General features: G+C 36.1%; 1 protein-coding gene across 4 annotated transcripts in view; it reads right to left on the bottom strand.

Annotated features, from left to right (window-relative positions):
- The window catches only part of LOC139449914 (glycine receptor subunit alpha-2-like), a 76,541-nt gene that overhangs the window by 10,373 nt on the left and 46,777 nt on the right, over window positions 1–19,391 (bottom strand). For all 4 annotated transcript variants that reach the window (XM_071231518.1, XM_071231515.1, XM_071231514.1 and 1 more), the window contains exon 2: window positions 9,375–9,486. In XM_071231518.1, coding sequence (XP_071087619.1) covers window positions 9,375–9,448 — 74 coding nt within the window. In that variant the 5' untranslated portion in view covers window positions 9,449–9,486. The remainder of the gene's footprint in view (window positions 1–9,374; window positions 9,487–19,391) is intronic.

The following is a 19,391-nucleotide window of genomic DNA, read 5'->3' as shown; positions in this document are numbered from 1 at the left end:
CAAAGTTTGCAGGGCATCGACACTGTAAATGATGGTGGAATAATTGATACTGATATTTAAAGGAAGTTTCAAGTCTGCCTGACGTTGCAAGGGTAAGACCACTTCGCGCAGTGTTCGGTCACAAATCAAGGTTTGTATTCACCCTCCATCTACAATCCGATGTGTGTTTCCCCATTGTCGTTTCGTTCTGTACCCACGGAACGTCCTACATATCACAAGTTGGCTGGTGTTAGTTCTAACTCAATTTCTTTATCTTTACATATAGATTTGATAATGCGGACATACCAAAATCTAGAGTCATGTTTAGACACAAGATTTAATGTTGATTGACCTGTCAGTCGGTCAAAATATCTTGTATCTGATAAGAACGAGCAATCTCCTGGAAGCGCGCGCATTTGAGTTTTATTTGGTAATAGGCATGATTTAGGGGATGCGATTTACAAAATTGCATCCCCTAAATCATGTTTGTGTGTTGTGTAATTCACATAATTTGTTTGTGTATCCAAAGGACTAGTAGTCTTGACTACAATAACGAGAGTGACTCACCTGTATACTGCAATTTCCTCGATAATGAGAAAGCGTTCGAAATCATGTGTTAGTTATGCTGGTATTAAGTCTGATGTATTTCATGTCAAACAAGGCATTGGCTCGGGTCGAGTTATATCTGCTTGGCTTTTTACGCTCCATATCAATGACATACTGTATCAATTGAACGACTGTTTGTGGACTTATGTTTATGTTTACTCCTTGCAGATGATACACCTTTATTAAGGAGTTGCCCCACGGGCTTGCAGAAAAGACTGAGTCTACATATCACAGAAATGTGTGCTAACCGATGACTGTTAAAATACAATGCAAGTAAAAGTGTTTTATTATCCTTTAGATGTGCAAGAAAACTAACGCCACCCTCAAACTTGTACCAAGGTGAAATTAAACTTCCAGTATAGGATTCAGTTATACATGCTGGAGTAATTATCTATACATGCAGATCATCCATACAGCGTACCACCCTTGCTTGTGAGAAACTCAGAAAATTGATAAATATTAATCAGAACTTTGGATTGTAGGTTGGTGGTCTTAACCCAATTGCTGCTGTTCGTATATGGGAAAGAGTTGTTGTACCATGTCGTCCATACGGCTGTAATGTGTGGGCAAGGCTTTCGCTCAAAGAATATGAAATGTTAGAAATAATACAACAATACTACTGTAAGACAATACAAGTGTTCCCAAGACAAACACCTAATGCAATTGCTCGTGGCGGGCCTTATATCTCTTCAAAGACATATAGATCAGTGTGTCCTTCTTCTCGTGGGGAAACTTAACACAAAATCACGGTTTTTCTTTAAACATCTATTCATGGCCAGGCTAGCACAATATAAATGTAAAGTAACAGTCATTGAAAAGAGGAAATGGGATAGGTTCGCGAAACACTTTTGTTACTAAAGGTTGAGACGTTACTCAGACCACTTCCACAACTTTATCGAGACGTGAACTCTCTACGTGTAGGTGAAGGGCCTGGGAAAAAAACAAGGACAACCTGTACCGAGCAAGGAACAGACGCTACTCAACCCTACCCTCCCGCCGACGTGACCTCATCATCCCAGAGCTATTCAAGACTGAGGGTTATGAAGTTCCTGACAATTATCATGGAACAAATTTGTGCAGCAGACGCCATATTTGCAGTGGGGACTTTCTACGTTGTGCCAAGGATCTTCCACAAGCTATACGCATATATGCCATAACTGACGGCCAGATGTTGCACCCAGTCTCCTTCCTCTGCCAGACTTACGACCGTGTCTACAGACTACTGAAATACCTTGCCACACAACCAGGACTCCAGGTGGCACACGACGTATATGTATAACACCTATCACCAAACACCAAAAGCCAAACACAAACAGGGGAACTGGAGAAAACGGCCAACGTAGGAAACGGCCACCGGGTAATTAGAGAAAATGGCCCTTGCATAAGAGAAAACGGCCAATGGGGTTAGTGCGAACTGTAACAAAACATGGTGATCGAATCAGTTATGTAAATTACATGTGGAATGTTAACCAAAATATCACAAATTAACTTTTGAATGACATTCAAACTGATTTTAACACCATATTGTTACTTTCTTTTTTCAGAGGCCGTTTTCTCCAGACGCGGTGGCCGCTAACCCTATCAGGCGTTTCCTCTTCGGTAGTTGCTGTTTTCACTGGGGCCCCAAAACAGTACATACTAACTGGGTAAGATATTTAAAAAAACATGAAAGTTACGACCATATCTAAATATTACTTTTCGCATGTAGTTATGCGTAAAATTCATGTTGAAGAATGGCTTACAGGTAGCAGCACGTATCGCCGCGAGCGCAAACTTGCCTCAAGCTGCGTGGAAGGGTGTGTTTGGGGTAATGTGAGGAAGATGAAATCCAGGAAGATGCCTATCATTGCTATATTTGTAACGGCGTGTTTTACGACTAGTACTCTGTGTTAAAATGGTAATATTACATTCAGACTTTATTAAAACAAAATCGCCTTTAACCTAAAACAGTTGATTAAGTACTGTAACTGCAATAAAAATTGTAAAATTCATAAGAAACGTAGTCGTGTTAATGAATTAATAGTATAAGGTGAGATGAAGTGAAATTGGGTACGTCGCGTCCCAGATTATTGCACTTATATAGCGACGTGCATGCACGCACGTGTATGTGTGTGTGCGTGCGTGCGCGCGTGTGTGTGTGTGTGTGTGTGTCGCTGCTAGGACTAGTCCGGACTTATGCCGATTTATAGTGCTAGATAACATGCCGCAGTTGAATAGCCAACCCCGACACAGTATACTGACTCCGAGCAATCTTTGTTTAATGCCGAGCGCCAGACAAGGTAAGAACAAGTACCATCTTTCAACGTCTTTGGTATTTCGCGGCCGGGGTTCGGACCCCGGGCCTTCCGCTCTCCACGGATACGTGTAATTTTATAACAATCTTTCATTTGACATTTGACAATTTTATAATAATAACAAGTTATGACAATTCATAAATGAAAGCACCATTGCTAGCATGCATTTAGGTTTAAAACAGAAGAAGACTCTGCACAAACAATTTTAATATAAGTTCTCAGTTCATATTTCCTCAGTTTTCATTTCTTGAGCATCAGGGGCATCCAGGTATTGAAGGGCAATCTTCTGGCTAGTCCTAGTTGCTCCTTTCATGCGCACAAGTCAGTTCTCTTTTTCTCCTGTAGACAGCCTTTCTGTGTGGTGGGGCAGCTCCAAAATTGATTTGCATCACTTTTGCCTTCTCTTAAAGTTAGTCTTTTTAATAAGGTCGATGAATCTAAAGTTGTTAGGGTAGCTATATACTGGCAAAAAGATAAACCCGAGAGAAGAGTTGAGGGATAAGCCAGCTCAACAAAGATTTACCAGACGTGGTGTCACCTCAGTTATTTTTGGGAAATGGATACAAGAACTATAACCATTCCTAATTACTTTCTATCAAGGGTTCATACTATGTATTGGTATAATTATTAGTACGGAATGTGAAACAATTATTAAATTGAAACTTTGATGTTATGTCGAAAACATAATTCGGAATGATGAAACGCTAAGACCAAGAATAAAGGTTCTAAATGATCAGAAAGAACGCTTATGTATGTTTTCGTGCTAGGGAATTCCCAGGGGCTTCCTCAGGAATGTGGAAGTAGTCCGTCAGTGTTTACGTCATTTCAAGAACACGGTCTCGTGAAAAACGTATGAACGTCAAATTGTGTCGTTAATACACTTATCAACGTCAATTTCGCGGTCATGTGACCGACCTCTCGTCCAATGGAAAAGCCGCATATCGTGCAAACTTCAAATTAAAAATTATTACATATTATAAGTTTGTTTATTTATACACTCTTGTACCACCGTTGTTGATTTTTCAGAGAAATAGACTGAACTGTATTGACAGCCATCATATGAACACTAGGGGTTGCAGTATCAACCCTTTGTGTTAACTTTTGAAACTAATATTAATTTATTTTCCAAATGTTTTTTTTTATATATATTGAGACTAGTATTTCTTCATAACTTTCTTTTCGAAATATTGGATCATTTACGGCAAGTAAACACTAACAGTAACCCCATGTGTCACTTCATGAACACTAATAAGGGTTGCAAAATTAACCCTTAGTGTTAACTTTTGAAATGAATGTATATACTTAGTTTATTTTTCAAACCAAATATTATTTTAAAACAGGTTTTCCAAAGCACAATTACATATCTTTCTATGCGAAGATATGAGATCATATTGGGCCAACTGACACTAACAGTTGCTAATGTAACCTATGGTGTCACCATATGAACAACAGGGGTTGCATTATCAAGATTTAGTGTTAACTTTTGAAATGAATGTATAATTACTGCATTTATTTCCACAAACAAATACTACAATCAGATAGGTTTTCGACTTCCTACATTGAGCTATTAGGTCAAACTACTCAAGTACCGGTCTTCATTGGGCGAAGTTACCCTGGCACTGCCTGTGCGGATGTCTGTCCAGCCTGTCTATAACGTTGCATCAGGTTCGTTACAGCAACACGGGAGCAACCAAAAGTTCTAGCAATGTGGGCATGGGTGGCTCCCATCTGTATCATACCAAGGGCCCCGTGGCGTTGTTCGGGTGTCAGTCGTAGCATTTCCTTTGTGGTGTTATATCAGTGTGAATGTCTTACATGTCGTCCGTATGAATAATATACCCTTATTGCTACTTGACGATGTGTTTTGCATTAATTTAGTTTGATCTCAATTTTTTGCAGTTTCATTTTCAAAGTGATAAAGTTTCTTTTGGCCAACAGTTTATTTGTTTTGGATATTATACACTCATTTCAAATAATAATAACATTTAGCCCTAAACAGCTAAATGCGGTTACTAACATGTCAACACCAATTCTTCAACTATAATATTTATTCTGCCACATGTCTATGTTTACATTCTAACCCCGCAAACCGCCACGCGCTTGTGACGTTACCACCACGTCACAGCCCTCACTACGTCAAATTTCTTCACTTCTCACTCTATCGTCTTCCGCAGCCATTTAAATCCCAAACCACCATCCCTGTGCCCAGCCTTCATGCTCCGTTCATGTACATTTCAGAGTGAAAGCTTGTCATTTTTTTCCGTTTGAATAAAAGTCATGTTGTTTGGGTTTTGTGCAGGCACTATCCATATCGTCGGCAAACACCCCAATGGTAGCGCTATCATGCTGGTTGCCTGCTTCACAGAGGCGGCCCATTTATCCAGCCTGCATATTCAGCGGATGCATGCTATGGCAAAGCCTTAATTAACTCTTGCCTGCTCAGGGTCCAGCAGAGAGAGTGGTTAGCTCGTCTGCTTTGGGTCCCTTTATGCGTGGTGCCCGCCTCGTCCATCAACAAATTGACCTTTTCTCCCCACAAATTTACCTTCTGCTGTTATTCTCTGTCATTCAGAGTATATTTATTTCAACGGTCGTTTACAGTAATCTCTCAACTATGCAATACCTCTGTATATAAAAAAATTCAATAGAGGTTTTGAAAACCTGTTTCAAAATAATATTTGTTTTTCAAAAGAAACTAGGTATTATTTTTTCAATTCAAAAGTTGACACTTAGGATTGATAGCGCTAACCCCTAATGTTCATTTGGTGACACTAGTGTTACATTTCCGACTGTTAGTGTTCATTTACCAGATTTGATGTAATATTTCTCTTTAGAAAGTTGTGCAACGGTGTTCTTGCAAATATTTATTATGGAAAATTTAAGTAGTTATACGTTCATTTCAAAAGTTAACACTAACTTTTGATAGCGCAATCGTTAGTGTTCCGATAGTGACACCAGTTATTACCTTTGCAACTGCTTGTGTTCATTTACTAGAAATTATGTAATATTTCTCTTTAGAAAGATGTGCAATTGTGTTTTTGAAAGGCTGTTTAGGAAAAAAATATGTATATTGAAGAAATGTAATGTTATACTTTCATTTCATAGTTAACACTAAGGTTTCATAGTGCAATCGCAAATATGATCTACTATCTCCACATAGAAAGTTATGCAGTTAGAAAACCTGTTTATAAACTGAGGGCCAAAATAAACCTTAACCATAGTTTTAAATCACCCTAGTTAAAAAAACACAAATGATAGGTGCAAAAAGTTAAATGTTTCGAAAAGATCAAAATCTCAACGAAATCAACATTTAAAGTTGTCATACAGCATCCGATCGGTATTTGCATGTAATATATCTTTTTTTTTAATTGTGATTTTGAAAACCTGTCTGAGCATAATATTTGTTTTGGAAAAAATACTAGTATTCATCGGGTGACACCAGGGTTTTATGAGCAACTGTCAGTGTTCATTTAATGGTCAACCTACGGAATCCGAGATCTAGACCGAAAAGTCAAATATTCCTTACACATATATCTTTAAAAGTCACTTTTCGTGAGCATTCTGTAACTCGTGACCGTTGATGTAACTTTCTCAGTGTATTCCTCACTTTGTAGTTAGAGCGTGTGCATTGAATAAACATTTAAGTAACCATATTTATAAGTTAGAACTATTATTACATTGACATGAATGAACAACGGGAGCATGAAAAGTAGGGATGGGTGACCTTCTTTCCAAATCAATAATAGTTGTTTACTAAGATACATGTACTCACCAAGTTTCATCAGTCCAGCACAAAACTATATACTACTCCCATTAACGCCTCACCCTAAACCACCCCGCACCCCCGCACCCCCTTTCCTCAAATCCAAATCCACACTCCCATCACTTGCGAACCCACAAACACTTATCCAAAAACCTCACTCAGGATACCCTCTCTACCTGCAACGGTAAGTGTGAATGGTTACACCACGGGCTGATCTTGCATAGAATATCGACAACTTCACCCTTAGGGTAAATTTCAAGAAATGAACATTGGGGGTTGCAGTTGCAACCATCAGTGTTCATAGTTAAGTTAAGGGTAGGTGAACTCTAACGGTTGTAACAGCGCCTTAGTGTTTGATACATCCATTAACATTTCCTTCTTCTGGAAGTGAATTCCAATAAATATTCATTCTTTGTTTTCAAAATCCAGAGAAGAACTTTCATGCATATGAATATTCAATGTGTAGTGGCAACGGCTAGAGTACCCGTGTACCTGTTCTTGAGAAACCGTTGAAGAAGTATCTAAACTGTAAAGCGTACAATCACGTTGTCAAACACATGAAACCCTTATTTTAAGGTAAAATAGATCGAAGTTGTTCAGGAGTATGAATACCTTCGTATTGTATATACTTTTTACTCTCTGTTACGGCATACGGCATATATTGTCGCTGGCGACAATATATGCTAACGATTACGTCACATATTGTCGTCAATCGTCACATATCGCCGGCGACGATTATGCCGGGGTACAGTGATTTGAAAGGCCATGACTTTAGATGATTCAGGATATTGTTAATGCGGACACCCTTATGGAGATGTTTTACATAATCATTCATTGGCCCTCAGTTTACTATTATCAGATATAATTGTTACTTATGTAACAATGGATACGATCTTAAACTATTTTATATGGAAATACAAATTTAACTGAAGATATGAATCTACGATCAGGAACCAGAAATGTGTTATCTTATGAAATTGGTAGTGTTAGAATATTCCTTATAATGATAAAAAGCTGATTCACAAGTATAAACTAGTGATCTACAAGCGATACACTAGTTAGACATCTATAGAATGCTGTCTATTTATCAGTGAAACTTCTATGTCTATGTACTGATATATTTATCTATTTATATTATTTGAAGATCACTTCGTTTTTGCTAAGTATGTTTATTAAACTGTTCTGTACAATGTGTGATATAACTTATATAGGGGAGAGATACATGTATATATATAGGGACAACCCTGTTTAAAGATCCCCATCAACTACACATAAGATTGTAGAAGTATATACGGTTTAACGTAAATAATTTCTAAATAGAAATGCATGACCTCTACACCATTCTACTCTATAATATTTTCTGTTAATGCTTCCAAATGAAAAGAATAAAATTTGAAGGTTACATTTCTAAATCCTAAGGCATGCATACATGCCCTGCATGTATACACAACCTGACAAAAGCTAATGAAGTTGTTATGAAGGCCTACACTTTTCAAGTTTTGGACAACGCCCAGAAATGGTCAGTAATAATTCTATAAATATTTCAAAGGCATCAGTACTGGAATTACACGTGCAGAAGGTTTTCATGGTCAACATGGACATCATCATAAACAACATCGTCATCTCCAAGTTTATATGTTTTTTGCTCTGACGAATGCCGACAATATGAACAGTGAACCTTGGCGACATACTGCGCAGGCGCCAACATGTGCAGTGAACATTGGCATATATTGTCTCCGGCGACAATATATGCCGTAACACTCTCACACAGAATCTAAGCAGGACTGTGTCGAATTTATCAATAAGATCGGGGAAAGCGCTCTACTACCTACTTTCTGTCCAACATTCACTTAGCAATTTGACACTAAAATAAACATTTTTCCTCTTTCCTCTTTCCTTATTAGTTAAACAACATCAAACATGCCTTCAGTTTTCTACACATGAGATTAATCCCAGACATTCAGTCTGTAGAATAGGACCGAGGGCAGCAGATGACTTATGGTATCCAGACAGGATGTTAGTCATAAAAAGCTGGTTAGAGAATTAATTCAATTATTCACATTATCAAGGGTCGTTTCACACTATCGGCAATATATGGAACGCTGGCTGTGTGGAATTAACAGAAATAGTAAACCTTTTAGAATGACGTCTGGCTGTCGTCTTCGTACAACTGCTAATCATCAAGAGCCATCGAAAACATTTGGGTCGCACCGTTTCGACAGTAGCTTTAGGCTACGCCCCCAAAGAATTTTGCTTTGGAATCCGATTACGTGGCGTGGAATTTCCGCATTTTCACATGGACATTAAAATACTTAATACGAATGGTATGATTCATCTCGGGAATTGACTTAATGTATCTTGGAAAACTATTCACAACAAAATCTCCCCAAATGTTTCTTTCAATTACTAGTCTCCATACCTACTTGTCCTTGTCAAATAATGCGAATGCTACTCAATATCAAATTGCTCTGTTTCATCCATCATGCATATATATTGATAATATTTTGACTATCAATAGGTAAACATCATGATGTCTTGTATATATGTATTCAATATTAATACATGTATATGCGTCATTGTAACTCTCCTTCATCTAGGCCTTTGATCTTTCGTACAATAAACAACTGAACTGACGTATTGCCATATTTCGGATGTTGTGTGATTGATTGAAAATATTCTGTCATAGCTGAAAAGGAACCGCAAAACTTTAGACACAGCGCTTTGTCACGTACCTTGATTGGGCGTGAACAATTTGTCCTAATCCTATCAGTGTCACAAGCCTAAAGACATCAAACATCGACGGCATTGCAGCAGGTGATTGGCAAGAAACACGTATCAAGCAGTCTGAAACACACAGAATATATTTATACACATTATTCAATCAATTAATCTTTCAATCTATATACCATCACACCACTCACAGTGGTACAGGGCATATCAGTGATCTTTTCAATTTTTGACAGATACACTTTTAAAATTTACTATTTTCTTGCATAACTGAAACTGTTTTATACAAAAATAGTTGCAGTTTATAATAATATTTCACATTATAATATTTCTTCACAAAAAACAGTGCATTCCCATCTCATCTTCAACCGAAATCACAGTGGTGGACATATCACTAAATGGCAGGTACCAACCTCTTCAGGTCATAATAAGTCATCATAAAAATCCAAAATCAAGCTTGACATAAGAATAAAAGGCCCCAGTTGGATCTCGGAGCCACTTTCTACCACAGAGGGGCCAGGACTTACTGGATGCGTACGGGTTGAAAAAAAACCCAAAACATAATTCACAACTATAATATACTTTCGATGAAATGAGAACAACTTATGGGGAAGATGACCCCATCATATGACGTTGTTAAATACGGGCATCGCCAGTTGAAGTGTGGTCGGACATCTGTGGAAACAGCTGCTATTCCTGGTCGCCCCCATTCAGCCATTGATGAGGACACTGTCCATCAAGTGAAGACCGCCATTTTTGCAGACCGACGTATAACTGTTCGCCAGTTAGCACAAGATGTCAAACCTGGACTGTACACTTACTGCAAATATGTTATGACTATACAGTTTGATGCTTGGACTGTACAATTACTCCAAATATGTTATGACTATATAGTTTGATACTTGGACTGTACACTTACTCAAAATATGTTCTGACTATATAGTTTGATACTTGGACTGTACAATTACTCCAAATATGTTATGACTATATAGTTTGAACCTTGGACTGTACACTTACTACAAATATATGTTATGACTATATAGTTTGATACTTGGACTGTACAATTACTCCAAATATGTTATGACTATTTAGTTTGATACTCGGACTGTACACTTACACCAAATATGTTTTTGACTATATAGTTTGATACTTTGACTGTACACTTACTCTAAGTATGCTATAACTATGTAGTTTGATAATTGGACTGAATACTTACTTCAAATATGTTATGACTATATAGTGTGATACTTGAACTGTACACTTACTGCAAATGTGTTGTAACTATACATTTTGATACTTTGCCTGTGTACTTACTCCAAGTATGTTATGACTATTTAGTTTGATACTTGGACTGTACACTTACTCCAAATATGCTATGACTATATAGTTTGATGCTTGGAGTGTATACTTACTCAAAATATGTTGTGACTATATAGATTGATACTGAAACTGTAAAATTACTCCAAATATGTTATGACTATATAGTTTAATACTTGGACTGTACACTTACTACAAATATGTTATGACTATATAGTTTGATACTTGGAATGTACACTTACTCCAATTATGTTATGACTATATAGTTTGATATTTGGACTGTATACTTACTCCAAATATGTTATGACTATATAGTTTAATTGTTCGACTGTACACTAACTCCAAATATGTTATGACTATATAGTTTGATACTTTGACTGTACACTTACTCCAAATATGTTGTTACTATATAGTTTGATACTTGGACTGTACACTTACTGCAAATATGTTATAACTATATAGTTTGATCCTTGGACCGTACACTTACTGCAAATATACTATAACTATATAGTTTGAAACTTGGACTGTATACTTACTTGAAATATGTTATGACTATATAGTTTGATACTTGGACTCTACACTTACTCCAAATATATCATGACTATATATCTTTATGCTTGGACTGTACACTTACTGGAAATATATTATGAATGTATACGTTGCTACTTGGACTGTTCACTTACCCCAAATATGTTATGACTTTATAATTTGATACTTGGACCGTACACTTACTCCAAATATGTAATGACTATGTATCCTTGATCCTTAGACTGTACACTTACTCCAAATAGGTTATGAATATATAGTTTGATACTTGGACTGTACACTTACTCAAAATATTTTAGGACTATATAGTGTGATACATGGACTGTACACTTACTGCAAATATGTTTTGACTAGATTATTTGATACTTGGATTGCACACTTACTCCAAATATATCATCACTATATATCTTGATGCTTGGACTGTACACTTACTGGAAATATATTATGAATGTATACGTTGCTACTTGGACCGTACACTTACCCCAAATATGTATTGACTATATATGCTTGATCCTTGGAATGAACACTTACTTGAAACGTTGTTATGACTATATAGTTTAATACTTAGACTGTACACTAACTCCAGATATGTTATGACTATATAGTTTGATACTTGGCCTGTCCACTTACTCCAAATATGTTATGATAAAATAGTTTGATACTTGGACCGTGCACTAACTCAAAATATGTAATGACTATATATCCTTGATCCTTGGACTGTACACTTACTCCAAATATGTTATGACTATATAGTTTGATAATTGAACTGTACACTTACTGCAAATATGTTGTAACTTTACAGTTTGATACTTTGCCCGTGCACTTACTGCAAATATGTTATGACTATATGGTTTGATACTTGGACTGTACACTTACTCCAAATATGTTAAGACTATATAGTTTGATGCTTGGACTGTACACTTACTCCAAATATGTTATGACTATATAATTCAATGCTTGGACTGTACACTTACTGCAAATATGTTATGACTATATAGTTTGATACTTGCACTATATATTTTCTCCCAAAATGTTTTGACTAGATAATTTGATACTTGGACTGTACACTTACTCCAAATATATCATGACTTTATAGTTTGATGCTTGGACTGTACACTAAATTTACATATTTTATGAATGTATACGTTGATACTTTGACTGTTCACTTACTCCAAATATGTTATGACTATATAGTTTGATGCTTGGGCTGTACACTTACTGCAAATATGTTATGAATATATGGTTTGATACTTTGAAAATACATTAACTCCAAATATACTTTGACTAGATCATTTGATACTTGCACTGTACACTTACTCCAAATATATCATGCCAATTTTGATTGATGCTTCTACTGTACACTTACTGCAAATATGTTATGACTATATAGTTTGATACTTGGACTTTACTCTTACTCCAAATTTGTTATGACTATGTAGTTGGATCCTTGGACTTACACTTACTCCAAATATGTTATGACTATATAGTTTGAAACTTGGACTGTATACTTACTCCAAATATGCTGTGACTATATAGTGTAACACTTTGACTGTACACTTACTCTCAATATATTATGATTATATAGTTTGATACTTGGACTGTACACTTACTCTCAATATCTTATGACTATATAGATTGATTCTTGGACAGTCCACTTACTCCAAATATGTTATGACTATATAGTTTGATACTTGGACTGTACACTTACTCCAAATATGTTATGACTATATAGTTTGATGCTTTGGCTGTACACTTACTGCAAATATGTTATGAATATATGGTTTGATACTTGGACCTACACTTACTCCAAAGAAAAATCTACACAATAGCATAACTGAGCCTACCAGAATTACGAACTATACCAGTAGTTTATTGGATCCTATTATTATCAGTGAAGATATAAAAGCCATCGACACTGGTGTAATTGATTTTGATAGTAAAATTACATTGAAATAGCACTGGTTTGCGAACAAAATTAGCATATAAAAGAGAAATTTCATGTTTTAAAAACGGTGACTATGATAAACTCAATTCGCTCATTGAAAATACTTGCTGGAATGAATTATTTAGTCAAAATTCAAATGTTGATGAAGCATGTAATCTGTCCTATAAATACTTGAATAAATATGTTAAAATATGCATTCCAACCAAAGTAGTAACCATTCGTCCAAATGACAAACCTTGGTATGACTTCAGTTTAAGACGAGAATCCAGGAAAAGAGATAGATTAAAATAGAAGGCTAGAAAAAGTAAAAAGGAAAAAGACATTCGGGCCTATAAAAATCAGAGGAACAAAGTAAATAACATGAAATGTCACGCTAAAGAACATTTTTACTCAAACCTCGATGAATTGCTATCAGAATTGCATGCAGAAAACAAACCCTCTTACTGGAAAGTTTTACGTTATGTTGTGAAGAACTCTGGCTCAGCTAACAACATAGCCGCTCTTAAAAAGTATGATACGGACGAACACCCGACAATTTTTACTGATATTGAAAAGGCAGAGAAACTGAATAAATATTTTCATCTATAGTGTTTTATGTTTTATGAATATATATTTAACTTGAAATTGTGAATATTTGTAAATACCAGGGAGAGGGCATTCTAAGTTGAAAGAACTTGTCCCCCAATCCCGTTCACTCCTTGTGAATAAATATGTTTAAATCAAAATCATCTATCATGCCATCTTTGTTTGATGCTTCGACTGTACACTTACTGCAAATATGTTTTGACTATATAGTTTGATACTTAGACTGTACACTTACTGCAAATATGTTATGACTATAAAGTTTGATACTCGAACTGTACACATGCTCCAAATATGTTTTCACTATATAGTTTGATACTTGGACTGTACACTTACTGCAAATATGTTATGACTATATAGTTTGATACTTGGACTGTACACTTACTCCTAATATGTTATGACTATATAGTTTGATACTTGGACTGTACACTTACTCCAAATATGTTATGACTATATAGTTTGATACATGGACCGTACACTTACTCCAAATATGTTATGACTATATATCCTTGATCCTTGGAGTGTGCACTTCCTCCAAATATGTGATGACTATATATCCTTGATTCTTGGACTGAATAATTACTTCCAATATGTTATGACTATATAGTTTGATACTTGGATTGAACACTTACTACAAATATGTTATAACTATATAGTTTGATACTTGGACCGTACCCTTACTCCAAATGTGTTATGACTATATATCCTTGATCCTTGGACTGTACGCCTACTTCAAATATGTTATGACTATATAGTTTCATTTTAATGTATTTTTGATGGAAATGTACACCTTGTGCCCTGCCCATTTGGTGAATTTAATGCGCCCATATGTCAAACAAATATTTTTAACTTTCATGTAAAGATAGGTATTGTTTCATACTGTATATACTAGTCTCTGACTGTGTACATTTGTATATGTTTTAATTTGTTTATATACTCAACAAAAGTTCCTGTGACACCAATATTTTAGTGTATTTTTCAAACAAGTAAAGTTTGGTTTTCAATATTGTAGTAAATGTATGGAATCAAGTCACAAAAACGCAACGGCTACAGAACAGCATGCATTCCCTGCAAAATTTGACTTTTATGCAAGCCCCTATGCATTTCACTACCAAAGAATGGGTATAAAAGCACGTGCGTTAACGGGATTCCATATGCATTGTTTAGCATCGTGTTGACAACAACCACTCAGAAAAACAAAGGTTTTTGCCACACCTGTCTGAAAATGAGCGTCTGTGAGCCATTGGTATGCTTGAAGCAGGATCGAGTCAACGTGATGTTGCAAGACAATTTAACGTCCACAGAAACACCATTTGGCGTTTAAGGCAACGTTGGCAACAGACGAATGCAGTCAGAGACCATCCTCGGAGTGGCAGGCCACGCGTAACCAATAATCGACAAGACAACTGGATTCGAACAACACGCCTACGAAATCGATTCAATCCAGCAACAGTGACTGCAAGAAGCATCCCTGGCCTTCGACAAATATCTTCACAAACCGTACGTCGTCGCCTCATATGTGCAGGGATTGTCGCCATAAGACCCGCCAGACGTCCCATTTTGACAGGAAACCACCGTCAAGAACGTCTCCAGTTCGTCGTCATTGCCCATGCATTACCTTTCAACATGACAAAGCCCGGCCTCATATTGCTCGACGTGTTCAGGGTTCTCTTCAACAAAACAACGCAAATGTCATCCCCTGGTCGGCTCGCTCCCCTGACCTCTCACCAATCGAGCACATGTGGGATGAGATGGATCGGCGCCTTCGACGTCAACCACGTGTTCCACAGACACTCCAGGAACTTCGAAACATGCTCCAGCAGATATGGACAAATATCCCACAGGACTTTGTGCGACGCCAGGTCCATTCCATGAGACGAACATGTGTTGCTTACATCACAACCATGACATTTTGGCATGTTCATGTTTTTTATGTAATCACGCATTTTCTGAAGTAAGTATGGCAAATTAAACCATTTGAACACTTACAGGAGTCTTTTATCTGTTGCAAACCGAAATTGTTTCAGATTTTGTTAAAAACAGAACTTTGTATTAAATCTTATTCAATGTCACAGGAACTTTTGTTGTTCAGTAATAGTATATAAGAGTTGTGCCTAAGGTTAGACTCAAATAAACTGTCTGTTTGCCTGCCAAAGTTACTGTTTAAAACAACAAAATGGTGGTCCAGTACACTGCTAATCCAATGCCGCTTTTAATAAATGAATTTAGTTTTTTAATGGTATGTTCTTTATAAACCATGTTTTGTTTTTACTACATAAAAGATACGCATACACAAATTACTGTTCCAACGAGTGGTAAACAGTACTGTTGTGTTACAGATTGACAAAGTATTTAACGTTTGTTGTTATCTGTGCAATTTGCAATCGCCTCGCATCACAAAGTGTGACTGAATCTCATGACGTCAAACTGAATGATAAAAGACTGAATTTTACATTAACAGGGTATTCAATTAATGTTTTGTTGTTGCGCAGTTTGTAAGCACCTCTCATCACAAAAGGAAAAGGAAATGATCAAGATGTACATCATCACGTTCAGTGAGGACAAGCGCAACAGTTGAATAAACGTTTGATTAAAATTAGGACTTAGGAAAATATCATACATTCTTCATAATACATATCCCCAATTGCACGTTTCCCCACATGGAATAATTATTATTTTTATTTGACAGTTTTAATCACAATTTGACAAACTATAATACTATGAATATCAAAAATCAGTCGTAAATTGTGAACTTCACTAAAATGTCACTAGCCGTAACTTGTCACAGACTTAGAATGCATGAACTGGTTGGGTGACTTCCCAGGAATAAAGAAACGATTAAAAATCCTGAAGACATCCTATCTAAATTGTGTTCACAAATTTCCTCTGATAATAAACTGTTAACTTCTCCATGCACAAATACGCAGGATGATCATTGGGCAATTGTAAAAATCACAAACACAAATAAGATCCTGTCACATGGTCCCATGCGATGATTGATAAGATCACAAATCACGCAGTCAGACAACATGGCAGCCTACATTATTTGTATATTCGATTCCAGTATCCCATTATAATTAGTGGTGTATGCTAGAAAATTTGCATTCGGATAACATATCCAGAATCCCCCATCAAACTTCCTCTTATCAATTATTACAAAAAAAACCCCAAAAGTGGAAACTTCAAAGTCACACTATTTTCGTCCTGAGAAATGCATTTCCCAAATTGTGATAGTGCATCTCACATACTTCTTGGCTACACTCTTTCCAACAATATTAATAACATACTTAGCAGGTTAATTTTCACCATTAGGATGCAATGGGATTTTTCATTCATTTCAGAAGGATGTTACATTTCCGCTTGTTCGGGCATAGTTGTTTTCAGGTACACCTTCGGGCATATATTGTACAGAAACATAGTCATGTTTCTTCATATATGGACAAGGTATTATATTAGTCAGAGCATAAATATAAATGTATTTATCGTGATTTGTTTTTTGAGTGGCGAATACTATTGACCTATTTCACAGGGATCGGGTGGTCATGGTCACTGACTTGGTTGATGCATGTCATCGAACCCAATTGCGTGGATCGATGCTCATGATAACCACTGGATTATCTGTTCCATACTCGATTATTTACAGACCGCCGTCATATAGCTGGAATATTCCTAAGTGCGGTGTATAACAACAAACCAACCAACCAACCTATTTCACACTTTACTACTTTCGTTTGAAAGTGACGGTTGGTGTGCCCTAGGTGAAATCTGAACAGCACATGGTACATATTGCGATGTCAATAAGGCACGCAAGCGGGACAAACTGTGACAATTTGGCCATCCCGAAACTATCATGGCAACAGTATTCAGCAGTTCTTATCATTGACAAATTATTCTGTTGTCACCTTAATAAAATAATTTAGCAAGTAAGTTTGGCCGTATTGTTGTTATTTAAAATTCAAATGTCTTTGATCACCCGGTAATTCCCAGTAGCTGAACACCGACTTAATCTTAATCCTATTGACATTGTGTGATAAAAAATTCACTGTTTACACAGTATTCCATGAAGTTATTTTTTAGTTGTTTAGTGAATTGGGGGTTTGCATAACTTCAATATCAGGAGTGTGGTATTTGAAGTCAGTTTGGCCTTTTGCAAGTCGAAAATATTAACCTTTGACCACTCTAGATAGATGTAAGAAATTAACAAAATTTATGTGTCGATTGTATCTATCTTATCGGAACCTAAGAAGAATTTAAAATCATAAACAAATCAGAATAGTCATGAGTTTTGATGTAAATGAACTCAAATACAAACACAGTACCCAACAATATCCGTTATTTGTTATTTTTAATCCCATCACTGGAAAAAGATGTTTAAGAAAATATCATGGTGTTATGAAGGAAACTTTATTTCCCTGTCAAATAACCATGAAAAGATGTATTATTTTGTGATCTTACAAAGTTAATATTTTCATGATTGGCACAGACAAAAAGTCAAAACATCAACTTTAGCAAATCACACGATGAGCTGGACATTATATTTTACAGAAACATACACATCTTATTAGTATTATACTTTATATATACTGTTTGAGTTTTAGACATATCAATTGAATTGATAGTATTTACTGAATAAGAAATATTTTGAAAGATCGATAAACAACGTTTATTAGACATCATAGGCGTAGAAATATAATTACGATATTATTGAAATATGATTTGTTTTAAGCGTTGAGTCCAGAGAGATGACACAACAGCCTAAAATGTCCCCTCTTTGATTCCCTTTCTTCATGGAGAACATGAATGCTGTAAAAACTGAAAACATCTCCGGTGATGGAGGTCTGGAGGAGCGTTCTGCTGATAGTGCCACACTGGGTACAACGTATCACCTGTCACATTTTACTGATATAGGACTAGAAGTGGAGAAAAAAACACAATCACTCACTCACCTGCCATGTGGCCGATATTTATGAGACTTGGGATTTATGAATGAAAGTAATCCGAAATAAACACACAGTTTACCATTCGTATACACGCAAGATCATTATTTTCTCCTGGAATGTAATTAGGTAATTTGACTGACACCTGACTCGAGGACATGTCATGTTCGGTTTCGAAAAGTCTGACGTGATTGATAAAAATGGCTCATACTGAGAGAAATAAAGACATGAACATTTCGATTGCTTTGCTCTGTTAATTATGTATGAGCAGCCCGGAATGTTAAATATGAGAAATCCGGAATATTTCAGATAGCTGCATTTTGGCAATATCCAACCCTTAGGTTAATCAGAGTCGCGCAATTGAACCCACAAACATTTTATTTGCCTGTTCTAAATATTGATTTTAATTATTTGCTATAGAGGTTGTCTAAATTAAGATAATAATAAAACCTGTTTTTTCCGATATCGAATCCTTAAATATATTGTCACGTTTCTGTAAAATCGTTATTCCACTTTTCCCTACTAAGGCTATTAACTCTCCAACATTTTATTTCATTTTGTGGGCAACATTTGTGGTGGGTATATGCGTAGATCCAAGAAAAACAACAAAACACCACATGCAAATGTTCGCTGGCTGGTAATATATATATATTTGGTAACAAGATGAAGATATTCTAAGAATGTCGAAATATCTT

Source organism: Haliotis cracherodii, unplaced genomic scaffold, assembly GCF_022045235.1.
Source record: "Haliotis cracherodii isolate W230 unplaced genomic scaffold, xgHalCrac1.p SCAF_8, whole genome shotgun sequence".
In the NCBI taxonomy this organism is placed as follows: domain Eukaryota; kingdom Metazoa; phylum Mollusca; class Gastropoda; order Lepetellida; family Haliotidae; genus Haliotis; species Haliotis cracherodii.
This window is presented reverse-complemented; position numbering and strand designations above follow the sequence as displayed.